This window comes from Panthera leo, chromosome D4 (genome assembly GCF_018350215.1).
Source record: "Panthera leo isolate Ple1 chromosome D4, P.leo_Ple1_pat1.1, whole genome shotgun sequence".
Classification (NCBI taxonomy): Eukaryota; Metazoa; Chordata; class Mammalia; order Carnivora; family Felidae; genus Panthera; species Panthera leo.
Window position 1 is genome coordinate 59,063,572 of NC_056691.1, and position 18,082 is coordinate 59,081,653.

An 18,082-nucleotide genomic window follows, 5' to 3' on the forward strand; every position below is an offset into this window, starting at 1 on the left:
TATTGGTGCAGGCTGTTCCTCTTGCCACTCTGCAGCTCCCAGAGGGCCATGCAGAGGCCATCTGTATTGAGCCAGAGAAGAAGCTGTGTCCTCCCTAAGAGATGTCCAATCCTGTTCGGCACATGTGAAATCAGAGTAGCATGACAGTGCCCTGACCCTGTGTTTCCCAAAGACTTGTCTTTGTGCCACATGGCACCCAGGATGGGTTTTGGTGACATGTGAGTGAACATTTTTGTTTAAGTAGTGGTGTATTTATTTTAATGTATGCCATGAAAAAAGCCATATCTGGCACGATCAGACCTATGATTTAATGAATATTATCACTTAGGATGAAGCTACAGAGGGGGTACCATACCCCAGAATCCTTTTTACACAGATGGTGTATGTGGCAGGTGTGGTAATCTGGATATTTGCTGACATAGCAAGGGCCATGAGGGCAGTTTGAGGTCAACTGTCATTTGGGGACTGCTACTCTGGGGTGAGGATGACCTAGGGTACTTTCTCATGGGCCACTTCCTATGTCTCCTTTACACCTGGTGCAAGGTGAGATGGCAGAGGCCATTAGACCATTCCAAGGTCTAATTCTAGAACATTCTCATCATCCCCCAAAACACCCTTTACCCATTAGTAGTCCATTCTCCTTTTCCCTTCCCCACAGCCTCTGGCAATCACTAATAAGTTTTCTTCATGTATGGATTTACCTATTCTGGACATTTCATGTAAATGAAATCATACAATATGTGGCCTTTTGTGTCTGGCTTATTTCACTTTTCAGGGTTTTCAGGGTTCATCCATGTTGTAACATGTGTCAGTCCTTCACTCCTTCTTACGGCAGAGATAAACTTCTTATACTTCCAACTTTCGCCTCCGACAAATTTGGTGATAGAGCTGAGCTCACACTACCTCAGAAAAAGAGGTAACATTTGGTAACATTTGCATAGGACTTTATAGTTCTCAAAGAATTGTCATAAGTAATAGGATGTAAGCCTTAAACCAACCCTGGAACACAGCTGGGCAAGGATCGTTGTAACTGGTTTTACAGATGAGAAAACAAGCTGAGAGGGAAGCATTCTGTGCTAGTCCAGGGTACCACCACGGCCATTCATTGATGTGTGAGTAGGACTTTGGTGAGTGATGGGCAGGGGGTGTGGACAAAGCAGAAGAGACAGCATCTGCGGGCATCATGAGGGTGTGAGAAATTAGAGTCTGTCTGTAGCACAAGGGGTAATTCAGTTCTGCTGGAGGTTATGGTGTGAGGGAGATGAGACAGACAGGTGGGCAGGGGCCAGATCACAGAAGACTTGATGCATCCTGAGGCCAGGAGGGACGAAGGAGGCTGGAATCGTTGAGTCCAGTTCCAGAAACAAGCAAGATAATCTGATTTGGAATTCCAGTTATGTCACTTCCTTACCATGTGCCCGTGGCCAGATTAATTTCTTCATGCCTCAGTTTCCTTTCTGTAATGAAGACTGTAATAAGCATTAAATAAGATAATGCATACAAATTGCTTAGCCCCGTGCCTGGTTCAGAGCAGTTTGTATTGTTAATATAGTTAATATATTTGAAATATATTAATTATAGTTAATATATTAATTATACTTAATATATTAATATAGTTTGAAAATGAGTCATATGATTAGAATGACATGTTGTATCACTTTGGTAGCCATATAGAGGGCAGATTGATGGAGGGTAAAACTAGAAGTAGGGACTGGCCAGGAGGTTATTATAATAAGTCCCAATCCAAGAAAGGAGAGGAAGTGAGAGATTAAGAGACAACCAGAAGCAGGGGCACCTGGGTGGCGCAGTCAGTTAAGCATCTGTCTCTTGATTTCAGCCTAGGTTATGATCCCAGGGTCGTGGGATGGGGCCCCACTTTGGGCTCCGCGCTGAGCATGGAGTCTGTTTAAGGTTCTCTCTTTATCCTTCTCCCTTGCTTGTGTGCTCAGTCTCAATATCTCTCTAAAAAAAAAAAAAAAAGAAAGAAAGAAAGGAAGGAAGGAAGAAAGAAAGGAAAGATAACTGGAAGCAAAGTCAATAAAACTTGGGGACTGGATCAATGTGGGGCATGAAACAGGGTAAGTCAAGAATGATTCCCAAATTTTGGGTGTGGGCAATTAGAAAATTTTTTTTTTTTAATTTTTTTTAACGTTTTTTATTTATTTTTGAGACAGAGAGAGACAGAGCATGAACGGGGGAGGGGCAGAGAGAGAGGGAGACACAGAATCGGAAGCAGGCTCCAGGCTCTGAGCCATCAGCCCAGAGCCCGACACGGGGCTCGAACTCACGGACCGCGAGATCGTGACCTGAGCTGAAGTCGGCCGCTTAACCGACTGAGCCACCCAGGCGCCCTGCAATTAGAAAATTTAATGGTAGTTTCCTCAACAAGATATTCCATTTGGAGGAGGGGATTTGAAGAGTGGAGCAAAGAAAGATGGTGAATTCTGTTTTAGGTATAACTGGCTCAACTGATTATGGGACATCTTGGTAGAGATCCTAGAGAGGCAGATGGCTCTCAGAGCAGCTCGAAACCATGGGAGTAAATGATATCGCTTATGGGGAGTGTTTAGAGCAATAAGTCTCAAACTTTACTGTATACTGGAATCACTGGGATAGGGGTTGTCTTTAAAAACTACCACTGTCTTGGGGCGCCTGGGTGGCTCAGTCACTTGAGCGTCCGACTTCAGCTCAGGTCATGATCTCACAGCTTGTGAGTTCAAGCCCCGCGTCGGGCTCTGTGCTGACAGCTCAGAGCCTGGAGCCTGTTTCAGATTCTGTGTCTTCCTCTCTCTCTGTCCCAACCCACTCGCATTCTGTCTCTCTCAAAAACAAATAAACATTAAAAAATAAAAATAAAAAAAAAAAAACCTACCACTGTCTGGCTTGCACCCTCAAACATTTTGATTTAATTTTCTAGGGTGTGACCTGGGGTTGTTAAAAGCTCCCTGTGTGATTTTACTATGTGGTGAAGTTTGGGAACCAATGGCCAAGAAATAATAGGTATCAGTTATTTGGATGACAAGGGAGCTGAAAACACAAACCAAGGATTATATGATGGACGGAAGAGGAGTTTGCTGAGAAGACTGAGTAGGTGTATATATTCTGAGAGGCTGAAGGAAATGGAGCCCATGTCACAGGAGTCAAAGGAGGAAGATCGAGAAGTTTTAGCACTTTATGTAGGTTTAAGAGTAAATGCTAGTTTGGTCATTTATTTCTCTCATTATTCCAGTGGCTGGGTATTTGCCAGGCATTTTGGTTTCTTATGCTTTTTAATTTTATTGCCTCAACAGTTGGCTTATATCCTTGGGCCTTTGGTATATTGGAGATTAGTTGTTGTAAGAAGGTTTATATTTTATTTATTTTTCTGTTTGTTACTGTCGTGTGGAAGTGCCACCATCCCATTTTGTGTTCCATTCATCTGTCATTTATTTAACAAATATTTATTGGACTTATTAAATATTTATGTTGCGAGTTGGATGTATTAAGATGACTAAGAGAAAAAAAACCCTGCTTTAGATTTTTTGAGAATATATAATTATCTTTTTTTTATGTTTCAAGTTTATATTTAAATTCTAGTTAGTTAACATATAGTGTAATATTGGTTTCAGGGGTTAAATTGTTTATAACCTGGCCCAGACAAACTCACAACCTGGATTCATCTCACCTCCTAAATCATAGGCTCTTGGAAGGCACATGTGGAGTTAGTTCCTATCCAGTTTTGACTGTTCCCTGTAGGATCCCTGATCTGCTAATATCTTTTGTAGTTCTTGCACACCTTGGTGATGAAAAGCTTCTTCTCCTTTAAGGCAGCCCAGTACCATTTTGATAGCTCTGATTATGAAAAATTCTTTTCAAGATGGGCAAAATAGATAAAAGTTAAAGCTAATTCCATGGGTTCATGGAGATTCATGACACTGTTGTGTCTACTTTTGTGTATGTTTTTAAAATTTCCTTTAAAAAATAGACAAGTTCTTTACATTGAGCTGAAATCTGTCTTCTTGAACTTTGATGAATTGTTGGTTAGAGCCATTCAGAACAAGTCCAGCTTCCTTTTACACATACAGTCCATTCCAACATTTATGATTGTTCATAAATTCTCCTACATCTTCACAATTGAACAGTTTTGCTCAGGTTATTTATCTCCGGTATTTTCAAATTGAGTCCCATGTGCAATCATGCCAACTATAGGCACTGATGGTTTAAGTGCCTTTGCTATATTTATCTGTCACTTCTCTTTCATGTTGCATTGCACTGACTAGCAACTCCAATGTTGTAATGGACGTCATAATTTTATTTTCTCTTTTAAGTGGAATGCTTCTATTTTTCTTTCTAAAATAATATTGAATTGCCTGGTTGTAAAAATCAAACAAGATTAGTTTCCAGCATCTTATGATCATTGACTTTATTATTTTTTTATGAGATAACATATATTAATAATTTTCCTTATACTGAGATGTTCTTTCTTAGGATAACCAGCTTGATTATGATATATTATCCTTATAATGTGGATTTTGCTGGAGGTAATTTTGTTTTAATTAAAAAAGCAAGCATGTTAAGAATTCTTTATCCCAAAGTAGAGAGAACAGTAAAATGAACTTTACATGCCCTTCTCCCAGCTTCAAGATTATCAACGTTTTCTGCCTATTATCGTATTTAGGAGTTTTTTGAGTATTTCATGAGTAAGATTGACCTACGTCCCTTTTTAGTGAAGCTTTGTCAGATTTTAAATTCAGGGCTATCTTTGCATTATTAGAAGAACTTGATAGACTGCTATCATTTCCTCTGTTGATGAATATTTTCTATTAATTTTGGGGAGAGTTTGAAATAATTCTTTATAAACATGAAAACACATCAAATTCTATGTAGGGTACTTTTTTCAGATTTTTTTTTTTTAAATACCTTCTAAATTTCTTCTGCCGGTATAGATTTACTTGGAATTTTTATTTCATATTTTTAGTTCAGGTTCTTTGCTTTTAGGGGTGAAGATATTAAATTGTCTGTTTCCTGGAGTTGATCAGCCTTGTGGAAACCATAGAATAAATGAGCCAAATGCGCTGACCACTCTGCCAGGTACCTCCCACCACCAGTCAGAGAGAAGAAAGGGGCTGACCCTTCCTTGAAGTGGAGGCTACGTTTCATTCATCTCTCATATACGGTCACCTGCACTGGGTGTTTTTTCAGTAAATGGGTGTTTCCTGAACTGGATTTTTAAAAAAGAATTTACTTATTTATTTTGAGAGAGACAGAGACAGCATAAGTTGGGGAGGGGCAGAGAGAGAGAGAGAGAGAGAGAGAGAGAGAGAGAGAGAGAGAGAGAGGATCCCAAGCAGGCTCTGTGTTACCAGTGCAGAGCCCAACGCGGGGCTCAAACTCACAAACCGTGAGATCATGACCTGAGCCGAAAACCAAGAGTTGGTTGCTTAACTGACTGAGACACCCAGGCGCCCCTGAATTGGATTTAAAAAAAAAACAGTATCTTCATCCATCCAGGAAAAACCAACATCAACCCCTTGGTCTCTTGAGTTCCCAGGGTGTTTCACTGCTGAACATCAGATTTTTATTTTCCCACGTGGGTCTTAGAGTCTTTTCCTGTTAAGACCCTATATGGAAAGCATGTCTTCCACTATGCCCAAGGAACTGGTTTAGGAAAATCCCTTGATAGATAAGAATTCACTTATATACTAAAGGTTTGATGTGGAAATCTTGGAAGGTATCATTCTGTGAGACTGACCTTGTTATCCAGGAATCTACCCCTCAGGAAAATTGAAGGACTTACCAGGAAGACTCTAGAAAGATACATTCCTAATATATCCTCCAAAGCCACCCATATTTACTTATCTAAATTCCTTGTGCATAACATGTATAGCACTGTCTAGTATTTTTTCTGTAATGTTTATCTGTCTTTGATCATTTCTCATTTTGTTATAATTTGTACCCTTGTTTTGCTGGTTTTGTCAGTCTTTGTTGCTTTTTAACCCACATTAACGTTGTCTCTATTAAGTGAAATTTTATTCTAATTTTCCAGTTTATTTCTGCTTTTATTTTAGTTTTGTTCATTCTCTCATTCAACAAACATTTGTTGAGCCTATGTGACAGATCCTGAGAGAAATAAATAGAGATAAGACATGGTCTCCATGCTCAAGTTGCTGACAGTGTAATAAGAGGAAAGAGGAAATAGTGAAAGCAAAAACAAAACACGAAGCTGACAAAAGACCTTCACTAGCAGGTTAAAAAAAAAAAAATCACAGAAGGACTCCTCGGGATGTCTTTCAAGAACAGAGTTTCAAATATCACTTGTAAAGCTTCTGTATTCCTCAGAGAGAAAAAGAACAAACTTGAGTCTATACCTAAATAATATGCTGCAAAACATATGAGCCTAATCCTTTCTTTTGCAAGTGATGATCTTCTTTTCCTCTTTTAAAACAGGTTTGAAAGATGCTTCTTTAATCTTTGAAGTTTAAGAACTTCATTTGCTGTGTAAGGAGCCTTCCTCAAGGCATGTTGCTTTTTGTGCTTTTGATATTTGAGACTTTTTTTCAGCTCAAGAAATTTACCTTTGACTCTTTGATTTCAATTTTGTGCATTCCTATTCTCTTTTCTCTGCCAGTCTCTATTGTGAGTTGAATATCCTCAATCTGATTCAACGTCTGATAGCTTCACTTGAATTGCTATCCAGTTTTATTTTAAAATTTCAATTTAGTGTAAGTGATTTTGGGCTCTTCAGTTTCTCTTCTATCCTTTGCTGATTTTTGGTAATTTTCATTTCTCAATAGCTGGTACTAGTTGCTTGAAGGTCTTTACTATAACCTCTCCTATCCCTTTTGAAGGATTTATATCCTTAATTGTCCGGTGCTTTTAAGATAGCTTGTCTACCTGGTGTATTTAGTCTTCTTTTCCATTTGCAAAATATTTTGAGAGAGTTTACCTTTTCATATTACTTTGTTCCAGACAACCAGAAGTGTACTCAGTCTGGGGATTCATGCCCCTTTATAGGATTTTGTCAAATTGGTTGTGTGCCCAGAGGAGGGTGATCTAAAAGGATCCTGTCATATAAAGAACTGTGGAAGGAACTGGGGACGTTTATTCTGGGGCAGAGGAGACTTGAATATTGCAACAAAATTGCTATGTTCAAATCAGGAAAGGTTTATGTATAGAAAAAGGGGCTTATTTATGCTAGATGATGGGGAGGGTTGGGGGGGGGCCATACTGCTATTGAGGACTGAATCTCTTGTGAGGTGGAATTCAGCTTTAAGTAAAGAAACTTTCTAGCAATAAGATGGGTCCAACAGTGAATGACAGAACAATTAGAGGCCGGATGACTTCTTGGCAGTGGGATTGCAGAAAAGATTCAAATGTTTGGAGATTATCTGGGCTCTTACTTTCTTCCATTAGCCCTGCAATCCAGAGGCTAATATTAAAACCATTAGTAGGTCATTTTCTTGACTTTAAACTCTCCTGCTTAGACCTTGCTGAATCAGGGAGCACTTTTAATGGCTTGGTTGACATTGCCATTTCTTTGGTCTTCAGCAATCCCTGGATGAAAGCATGTGCCTTATCCACAATCCAGATATATAATGCAAGTGAATTCTTATCATTATAGCCATATATGTTTATTTGAATCAATTAGCTAAATTCTATTTGGCAGCAGTTTCATAACAATTCTATAAGTAGCCATTGCAATTTGATGACCTTCAAAAGGAATAGAAAAGCTTTTGGATGTGTCCTTTTGGATATGTCTGAGATCCTGACATTTCTGCAGTCATTTGGAGACTGAAACAACAGAGAGATCAGAGATTTTTTTTTATCTTCTAGTGCTGTGGTTTCTTTAGGATCTCCAGCTGCTCTAGGTGATTGGGTCTTTGAATTTCAAGACAGAGCATAACACATATCATCTTGCCTGGTTTCTGGATCGGTTCAGACCTCAAGGTGCATGAGTGGGAGGAGCCAGAGGTCATCTTGTCCCTGTATTCCACTGCAATGTCCCTCCTGCATCCATGCAGTTATTTCTATATGGTGGCCTTTTGGTGGTTTGTGAACCATGATCAGACAGGCCTCCTCCAAATCTTTGTCAAATAAATATTCTCTGTTTTTTTTTTTCAATGAGTCTTCACATGACTTGGTTTTAAGTCTTCTTACCATCCTAGACCTTTATAGGAAGACGCTGAAAGTGTGATGATCAGGAAAAAAGACAAACGGAGTTAATACCTATATCCTAAAGTTGTCAGCTGACTCACTCCTGTTAAGGGCCTGACTGAGGCAATTGATATTTGAAAACAATATCCTGTGGGCCTTGCTGGATGTTTATTCTTCTGTTCTTTCTGATTAGTCTCTCTGTGTGTCAGACATTGGAACCTGCATTCTTGACCCTCCATGGTAAGTCTCACAGAAATATGATGTGATTTTGTATTCTTGGGAAAGGGACATTCAACAATCCTTATTATAAAAGAGCTTTTACAACAGCAAGGAAGCAAGCATTCCAGTAGGGGAAAAAAAGGAAAAATAAGAAAGTAACAAAAAGGAAATATAAGTGGCCATAGTTATGAAAAATGTTCAGATATACTAGTAATCATATAACTTTAAATAAAAACTATTATGAGCTCTGATATGGAAAGATGTCCATGATATAGTCACTGGTTACAAAAATGCAGGCTGATTGTAGAGTGATTCTATTTTTGTGGACTATACATTTTAATATATGTAATAGAGATTGGTATAAATTTAGGGCAAAGTTGATGCAAATACCCACCAAATACTTCATATAATTTTTATATGTGATGGAATTATGTGTACATTTACTTTTTTTCTATATTTTCAAGAAATATATATTTCCACCAATTTTTAGATGCTACTTTCCATCCTATTAGGAAATATTAGAATATTCAGGGGTGCCTGGGTGGCTCTGTGGGTTAAGCGTCTGACTTTGGCTCAGGTCATAATCTCACAGTTCGTGGGTTCAAGCCCCACATCAGGCTCTGTGCTGACAGCTCAGAACCTGGAACCTGCTTTGGATTCTATATTTACCTCTCTCTCTGCCCCTCCTCCCCCCCACTCTCTCAAAAATAAATCAACATTAAAAAAACATTTTTTTAAAATGGGAATATTCAGTATTCATGAAATCTATCAGGGAGTGAAAACTGGTACCTTCTTGGAAGCAATTTGACAATACACATCCAAATTCTTAAAAATGACATACGCTTAAATTCATTAATTTCACTTTGAGGAATTTATCCCAAGAAACTATCTGGGAAGTAGCCATTTACCATAAATAGGGATGTTCGTTGTAAAGCTTTTGTAATACTGAATAATTGGAAATAACACAAATGTCCAATGATAGATTTACTGAATATATTGTGATATGGCCAGAGAAAATAACACTGTAAAGCAATTTAAAATGATGATGATCTAAATGCTTAAATATTAATATGGAATGATATTCATGAAATATTAAGTGGGAAAATTATAATATCTCATTTTAATAAAAACATAGCATGTATAAGCATAAAAAAAGAAAAATTAACAGTTGATAACTCTGGGATGTATGATTACAGGTGATTTTATTTTCATTATATTTTTCTGTGTATTTTACTATATGCATATATTCAGTTTTTAAAATTTAGCTAACATAATTAACAATAGCTAAATAGTTAAAAAAAAAGAAAATAGTACTAAGGGTTTATAATAGAAAGCAACAGTCCCTGCCCCACTCTTCCTTAGCATCTAGTTACTTTTCTTAGAGGCAACCTCTTTCAACTCTTCTAGCTGTATCCTCTGCTTTTTTTTCCCTCCACGTTTCTGAGAAATATGCTTGCATTACTATTGCATAATTTATTAATTTTAGAGATTATTTAATTATTGTGGTTAATGAGGTTTTAGCTCTTATACTACTACATCAGCTCCCCTTCACCATAGCCTCCCCAAATCATATAAGCTGTTTTTGAGGAATCATTTTTCAGTGTTTACATTATTATGACAATGTAAATATTGTTCATTTCTGAGCCAAGTAATGAGCTAAAATTTGGTTACCTTAACCAAACAACCTTTTGTTTTTCTTGTATTTCAGAATTTCCTGTTTTTTATTTGCTTAGTTTTCCATGTACCTATTGCTAATTTTTTTCATACTCTCCAACAGCTTCTCAGTGAATTTTTCTGAAGAAACACATAAGATAATCTATATTCATCTTTTTTCCTAAGACCTTGGTCTTCATGCACCAATCTGTAAGGTTGCTCTTTATAGGTCTCATGTATAGTCACTACCATAGTACATCCCTTCATAGTCATCCTGGATGTTCCCTTTGCCTCCTGTCTGTATTTCATCCCCAATTTCCTGGATCCCATTTCTTTATTTACTTCCTTCTTTTGCTGGAGCACATCCTCTATGCGCATTCTGAGAAAGGGTATAAGAGAGGTAAATTGTCTGAGATGTGAACGTATGAAAATGTGTCTACTATTTGATTGGTAGTTTGGCTGGGTATAGAATTCTAAATTGAAGCAATTTTTCTTCAGAAATTTGAAAACATGGCTTCAATGTCTTCAAGCTTCCATTGTTGTTAATGAGAAGTCTAATGCCATTTTTATTCTCAATTGTTTGTGTGCCATCTATCTTTTTCTCTGGAAGTTTTGAAGATATTCTCTTCTTTTCGTTTCTGAAATTTTACAGTGTTATTTCTTGATATGGGTCTCTTTTTTTCACTTATTATGCTGGGCACTTAGTAGATAATCTGGAAACTTAGGTTTTTCAGGGAAATTTTATTGAATTATTTTATAATTTTCTTATCTCCATTTCCTTTGTTCTCTCCTTCTGGATTTCCTCTTAGATAAATATAGGACTCCTGGATTGATACTATACATTTCTAAGTTTCTCTGTTTTCCCTGTCTTTGGCTTTTGGTTACTCTTTTCTATAATATTTCATTGACTTCACTGATATTCTCAACTTTTTAATTGAACTTTTAAATTCTGCCTATCTTATTTTTAATTTTCAAGTGTTCTTATTCTCTGCTCTCTTTTTCCAAGAAAATCCTCTTGTTTCATGGATGTAATATTTTAAGGCTCTATGATTTTTTTCCTTCTGTTTCCTGCATTGTCTCTGTTTCTTCTGGGTTTTTCTGTTTGATATTTTTTCATAATGTAGGCTTTTCTCAAATATCCATTCATGTGTAAGAAACTTTGTATGATTTGTGGGGCTCACTGAATTAACAGGTTTCAATGCATGATGATCAGGCATCAAGTTGCCAGAAGTATCATCATCTAAAGTTCTTTTCTATGGTTCTTTTCAATTCTTCAAAAAAAGGATTCTCTAGTCTCTTGCTTGGGATGTAGAGTCCTAGCTGCCAGTATTTGGGGAGCGGGGCAAAGGAAGAGGCAGAATGTCTTGTCATTCAGTAAGAAGAGTTTTAATCCTTCTATTTTTTCAATCCTGCAGTCTCTATTGGGCCTGGTCTCCCTAAGTCTGGAGGCTCTCTGGTTTGATTTCTCCAGAGAATAAGCCTCTTGTCTCCAGTAAGGTGAAGAAGGAGTGCTTATCTTAGTGGGCAAAGGGAATGGGCTGGGACCTGTGAGTAAAATTGCTCCTTATAAAAATCCATTTCCATATTTCCAGCCCTATGCTTTATCCCTGCCTTCTCCCATGCCTGCTACCTCTAATTCTTGAGCCATCTTAGGAAAACTCAGCTCATTTTTCATCAGAATCCGTGAAAGCACATAGGTTTCTGTTTCCTTTTCTCTGCTCAGTTACCTCTCCTCCAAACAGTTTCTATCTTCCCAACATTGTCTATATCTCTCATGTACCATCTTCTCTCTTATTCTATAGGTTTAATTGCCTTTATAGTCCTTTGCTGTAATTTATAAGAGAAGAGAAGAGATTAAAACATAGTTTCAATTCACCATATTTAACCAGAAATCTACCCTCTCTTTTATAATTTAAAAAAAGCAAGCTGCCTAGAACTAAAGACAGCATTCAGGTCTGATGTTCCTATTGTAGAATAAAACTAGACCAACATATCCCTTGATCTAAGTGGAATTTATTTTTGTTTGCAGCTGTTTGTTGTCCACTAATTTGTATTTGCCTGCCATTTAACTGAAAAGTACATATATTTCTCGCTTTCAAAGTGGTCAAGTTGGGTGTCCTGCTTACATTTTTGTGTGCCTTGCCAGTGCACTTCTGGGATAGATACTGCTGTTACTCTGTTGATTGCTGATAGATTCTTCTTGCTGACATTTTATTTATGAGATTCACTTTGGTATTCACAAGAGAGATTGTATTTTTACTTTATTTGTCCTATTTTATCAGAATTGATGTCGATGTTATACTGACTGCTCAAAAATATTTTTGGAGCTTTCCTTTTTTATAGTCTAGAACAGCTAAAACAGCATTTGGGGAAATTTGGGGGGAAATAAACTAAGAATGGTTAAAAGTAACATGGTATCCAGGATTGGATCCTGAAACAGAAAAGGAACATTTGTGGAAAAACTGGTGAAATCTGAATAAAGTCTAGAGTTTAGTTAATATTATTGGACCAGTGTTAATTTTGACAAAGATACAATGACTCTGTCCGATGTTAACATTAGAGGAAGCTGAGTGAAGGGTATATAGGAACTCCCTATATTACCTCTGCAACCTTGTTATATATCTAAAGATATTCCAAAATAAAAAGTTTATATTTAAAATAAAACAATTTGTCAGGGTGAGGTACATCTTAAAGATTTGTAAGAACTCACCTTTGAATCTGTCTATGCCAGGGACTTTTTTGTAGGGGTATCTCTTTATCAACTTTATGTTCTATGGTAATTGTCTTTTTAGATTTTCTGTTTCTTACAGGGTCATATTATATCATTTATATTTTCCTTGAAAACCGTCTGTGTCATCAAGGTTTTAAAATGTATTTGTGTAGTGTTAACATAATCTCTTATAATTCATATTTATTTTCTCTCTATCCATAGTTATTTCCCAATGTCATGTTTCCTTTTGTGTGGTTATTTATTGGGTTGTGAAATTAATTTGGTGAATTGAGGCCAATATTTTAAAAAGTGAAAATAACTAGGATAGAAAAATAGAAATATATATATACTGTTTCATGAAATTTTAATCTCCAGCATATGTGTGTTTTCTTGGTGACCTGACAATATCTATCAAAGAATACATATAACTCTTGACCTAGTAATTCAATATTTGGGAAATTATCCAGATACATAATTGCATACATGCAGAAATGATATATGTGCAACATAATTCATTGCAGTATCATTTATAAAATAGCAAAAGATTGGCAATAATCCAAATGTCTGTCAAGAGAGGACTACTTTTTAAATTACGGCACATTCATACAGTATAATACTCAGGGGTTGTCAAAAAGAATGAAGAAGCATTCTATGTACTGATGTAGAAAGATACCAAGGATATATATTCTAAGGAGAAGAAAGCACAGTACAGAACAAGGTTTATGATGTACTATCCTTTGTGTTAAGAGGAGGACATATAAAATCTTTATTTGTATTTGCTCATATAGGCATAAAGAAACTCTGGAAAGAAAAAGGAGTAGAGCAGTGATTATGAATGAGTGTGGGAACTGGGTGGATGAGGGAAGGATAGAAGGGAGATTTTTCGGGGCACCTGGATGGCTCAGTTGGTTAGGCGTCCAGCTCTTGGTTTTGGCTCAGGTCATGATCTCACAGTTTGTGAGTTCAAGCCCTGCATCGGGCTCTGTGCTGATGGCACAGAGCCTGCTTGGGATTCTCTCTCTCCCTCTCTCTTTTCTCCTCCCCTATTCATGCTCACTCTCTATAATAAATCAGTAAACTTTAAAAAAAAAGAAAATACAAAATATTGAGCAAAAGAAGTAGCAATCAGAAGAATAGCCACAATGTGATTAGAATGCCCCCACATATGTGCAGCTCCCAGTGCAGGCAAAACTAAGCTGTGCTGTTCAGGGACGCATGCATACTTGGAGGCAGCAAGCAGTGTCATGTAGTAAGGTGTGTCTCTCACAATGGGTCACAGTCACAGTTTGAGAAACCTTATCTATTTTATTCCCTAATCCTTCTCTTTAGTTGGTTAAGATGTAAAAAGCTAATCTGTTTCCCACGACTGTGTACTCCTTAGGCAGAGGGCTGCTATAAAGTTGTCCACTCTACAGACACTGAGGACCTGTTTGTGTTAATTTCAAAGAAAAGAGAGCCCTAGTTATTTGATCAGCATGTCCTTAAATGGGCAAATACAGGAAATGTCATAGTGATGTGTCAGATGCTCTTCCAAATATTTTGGTTAGCTTCTTAAGAAAACTCTTCTTCCTTGTAGGTAAATGGAAGAGCTGGAGACCAGCTTATTGCAGACACGGAAAGCACACAGAATAGAACAAATGGTGGCAAGATGGCTACGGCGTTCCCGGGACAGCTCGGCCCGGTAAGGCTCCTGGGCCAGCAGAGATTTCTGTCTGTGAGGATCTGGCATCCCCGCGGGCAGAGCTTTCGCCAGTCTTGGCAGCACCCGGGGATCAGTCTCCAGTTTGCTTTGTTCTTACCCCATATGGTGGGGGGAAGCATAAACAGATCGCCAGTTTTGCCGGAGTGCCTTTCCGTCTGTCCCCTTCCACCTCTTCCCTTGGTGTCTCTCACCATGCACCCACAATGTACACTCACACCAAACTCATACACACATTTACAAACACTCGCACACAAATGGACTTACACACACAAACACACTTCGTACATACTCACACTCATGTGCACATACTGTCTGGAATATACTCACCCACATACTCTTGAACAGACACTCACACATTTCTGTCTCTCTCTGTCTCACACACACCTCTTGTCTTAGTCCTCGATGCGAGGGTCAGGAGATCTGCTGTTTATACTCTTTCCCCGTCTTTGTTTCCAGCAGCTGTTCCTTCCTTGCAGTCCCTATTTCATTCTAAACAAAATAAAATGAAATCAAATACAGATCTGATTTGACTGCTACAAGAGAACTTAAAATATGTTCTGTTTCGAAGCGTTCATTTTCCATCTCAGATTTCCCATCTGGCCCTGCCACAGAGATGAAATATCATGTGTCAGGTGTTTCTGAGGCACACATTCTTCCAAACGAACTGGAAACAGCTGTTGTGCTGCTGAGCAATAACCCTTGCTCAGAACCACACTGCCCTGTGGCCAAGGGCTCCGATCCTCACACACTGCGGTGAGATAAGGCTGGTAGAATTAGCCCCGTGTCACAGGTGAAACACCTGAGGCCCAGAGACAGACTTGTTTACGATCATCCCCACCCCGTGTTCAGAAATCTTTGATGGGTCCCTATTTCTTACAGGATATGTTTTAACATTTTTGGTTAGGCATTCAAGGCTCTCCGTGATTGACCCCTAGTACTTTACAGCTATTTGTCTTACTACTCCGTTTCATTCACATCATACTCCAGCTAAAATGAACTATTATTCATTGTTCCCCTACTATAAGCAACCCGTCTTCTCCTTTCACCCCTTAGTCCGGGGCTCCCGTGCCAGATCCCTTCCTCCCAACTTCATGCATACAGAACCCACCCACAGTTCAAGGTCTGGCTGAACCATTGGGTCTTCCATGAAATGTTCCTTAGATTTAACCACTCCCACGGGACCCCATAGTATTTGATTGGTAGCATCGGCAGGGTGCTCCTCCTGATATGTTCAACTTATTTGAGCACATCTCTTTTTTTCCTTCTGGACAGTAGGCCCTATGAGCGCAGGGAAAGTAGTGGCCTCGCCTGTTCAACCCAGCAGTGATTGAGTTCCAAGCGAGTGATTGCAAGTGGTCAAGTAGTACTTGTGATGAATGGGGAAACTGCCAGGTACATCGCTTCCTAAAGTGAGTTCTGCAAACCCTAGTCCTATGTTATGCCGCTCCACTGAAGGTTTGGAAGTGACACAGCCCATACTCCACTCCCACCCACTTCTTGCATTTTGCACAGTGCATTTTTGCACATTAAAGGCTCTGAGATTCTTGCAGAGAAGAGACCTGTGTAACTTTAATTTGATGTTGCCTAAATATCTGACCTTTGGTACTCTCTAATATCCTGCTTTTCTCACAGAATGTAAATAAAAGGCGACACTGACCTGTGGGAAGTTTTTTTTATCCAATGTCTTTTCTGAGATACCTTTTACATATCACAAAACTTACCCACTAGAAGTATATAGCCCAGTGATTTTTAGTATACATTTAGTATATGTACAGAATTGTGCATTCTGTGGTGCAATCACCACAATCCAATTTTAGAACGTTTTTAATACCACAGGAAGAAACCTCATACCTGTGAGCAGTCACTCCCCATTTGCCCTTCCCCCAGACCCAGGCCACCACTCCTATACTTGCTGTCTCCATGGATCTGCTTATCCAGGATATGTCACATAAATGGAATTATATAATACGTGGTCTTTTGTGCCTGGCTTCTTTAACTTAGCATTATGTGGACAAGTTTCATCCATGTTATGGCATGTATCAGTATTTCATTTTTATTGCCAAGTAATATTCCAGTATGGAATATTTTCTTTGTCCATTCATCAGTTAATATACACTTGGGCTGTTTCTACTTTGGGGCTAGTATGAATAATGCTGCTATGAACGTGTGTGTAAAAGTTTTAGTTTGAACATATGTTTTCATTTCTCTTGGGTATATACTTGGGAGTGGTATAGATGAGTCACGTGGTAACTTAGTATTTAACCTTTGGAGGAACTGGCAGACTGTTTCCAAAGTGGCTATACCATTTTACATTTCCACCAGCAGTGTATGAGGGTGCCAGTGTCTCCACGTCCTCGCCAACACTTGTTAATATCTTTTCCTTTTCTATTGTGGCCATCCTAGAATGGGTGAAGTGGTATCTCATTGTAGTTTAAAAACATTTTTTTTAATGTTTATTTATTTTTTATAGAGAGAGGGAGAACGTGAGCGGGGGAGGGGCAGAGAGGGAGAGGGAGACACAGAATCCGAAGCAGGTTCCAGGCTCTGAGCTGTCTACACAGAGCCTGAGATGGGGCTTGAACTCATGAACTGTGAGATCATGAACTGAGCCAAAGTCAGATGCTCAACCACCCAGGCGCCCCTGAGCAAGATTTAAAGAAACATGAAGAGCTTAATGCAACTTGGAGCCTTCTTGGTGCTGGGTTTTATCCTCAGGGCTTAAAAAGATTCCTTTCAACTTACCTTGAATCTTTTTTTTTTTTTTTTTTTTTAATGTTTATTTATTTTTGAGGGCGAAAGAGAGCGGGAGAGGGGCAGAGACAGGGACAGAAGATCTAAAGCAGGCTCTGTGCTGACAGCGCTGACAGTGGAGAGGCGGACGCGGGGTTCAGACCCACAAACCATGACATCATGACCTGAGAGGAAGTCAGACGCTTAACCAACTGAGCCACCCAGGTGCCCCTCAACTCAATTTGAATCTTAATGCTAATGAACACACACATACATCTTGTAGACACATGCACACATACACACACGCACACACAGGCACACATGTACTCACATACTTGTGTGCACGTATACACGTATCGTGACATCTTTGTGTCAGAAGCCCTTCCTGTTGGTTTTACATGTTTTCCAAATTTCCCTGTTCATTGCAACCATACAACTATTTCCTAATTATAGGGATGGCCTTACTTGGTCTTTCTCATATTCCTAGTGATGTAGAAAGACCATTCCAGACAACCAGTTTTTGGGTTTTTTTTTTTTTGACAACCAGTTTTTTATAGCTTCTTGACCCTCGGCAAAAGTGGGGAGGTCTGAGAATAGGCTGGAAGGTTCCTGCACTGCATCTTCAGAGTTGTCATTATCTTCTGAATCTCCTTTTTAACGTAATAATGGAATAACTACTTCTCTCAACTGTAGGCCTTCACCCTATAGCACTATACTCCCAGTGTCTACATTGCATGGTCCCTAGAAACTGCTGTAAGTATAGTCCTATGATTACACTACACGCTACATTTCTCTCTGGTACAGACTGCTCCCTCTATTTCAGCTTTCTTTGAATACACTTTAGATTAAAAATCCACCTTATAACAGACTTTAGCTTTTAAAATCATTCAAGCTGAACACATAATGCAGTGTTTAAACATAGATTCAAAATAGTT

At 38.5% G+C, this 18,082-nt stretch overlaps 1 protein-coding gene across 2 annotated transcripts in view; it reads left to right on the plus strand.

The window, feature by feature from the left end:
• Nucleotides 1–18,082, plus strand: part of FRMPD1 (FERM and PDZ domain containing 1) — an 88,393-nt gene that overhangs the window by 25,288 nt on the left and 45,023 nt on the right. For both annotated transcript variants that reach the window (XM_042914224.1, XM_042914226.1), the window contains exon 2: nt 14,292–14,396. In XM_042914224.1, coding sequence (XP_042770158.1) covers nt 14,296–14,396 — 101 coding nt within the window. In that variant the 5' untranslated portion in view covers nt 14,292–14,295. The remainder of the gene's footprint in view (nt 1–14,291; nt 14,397–18,082) is intronic.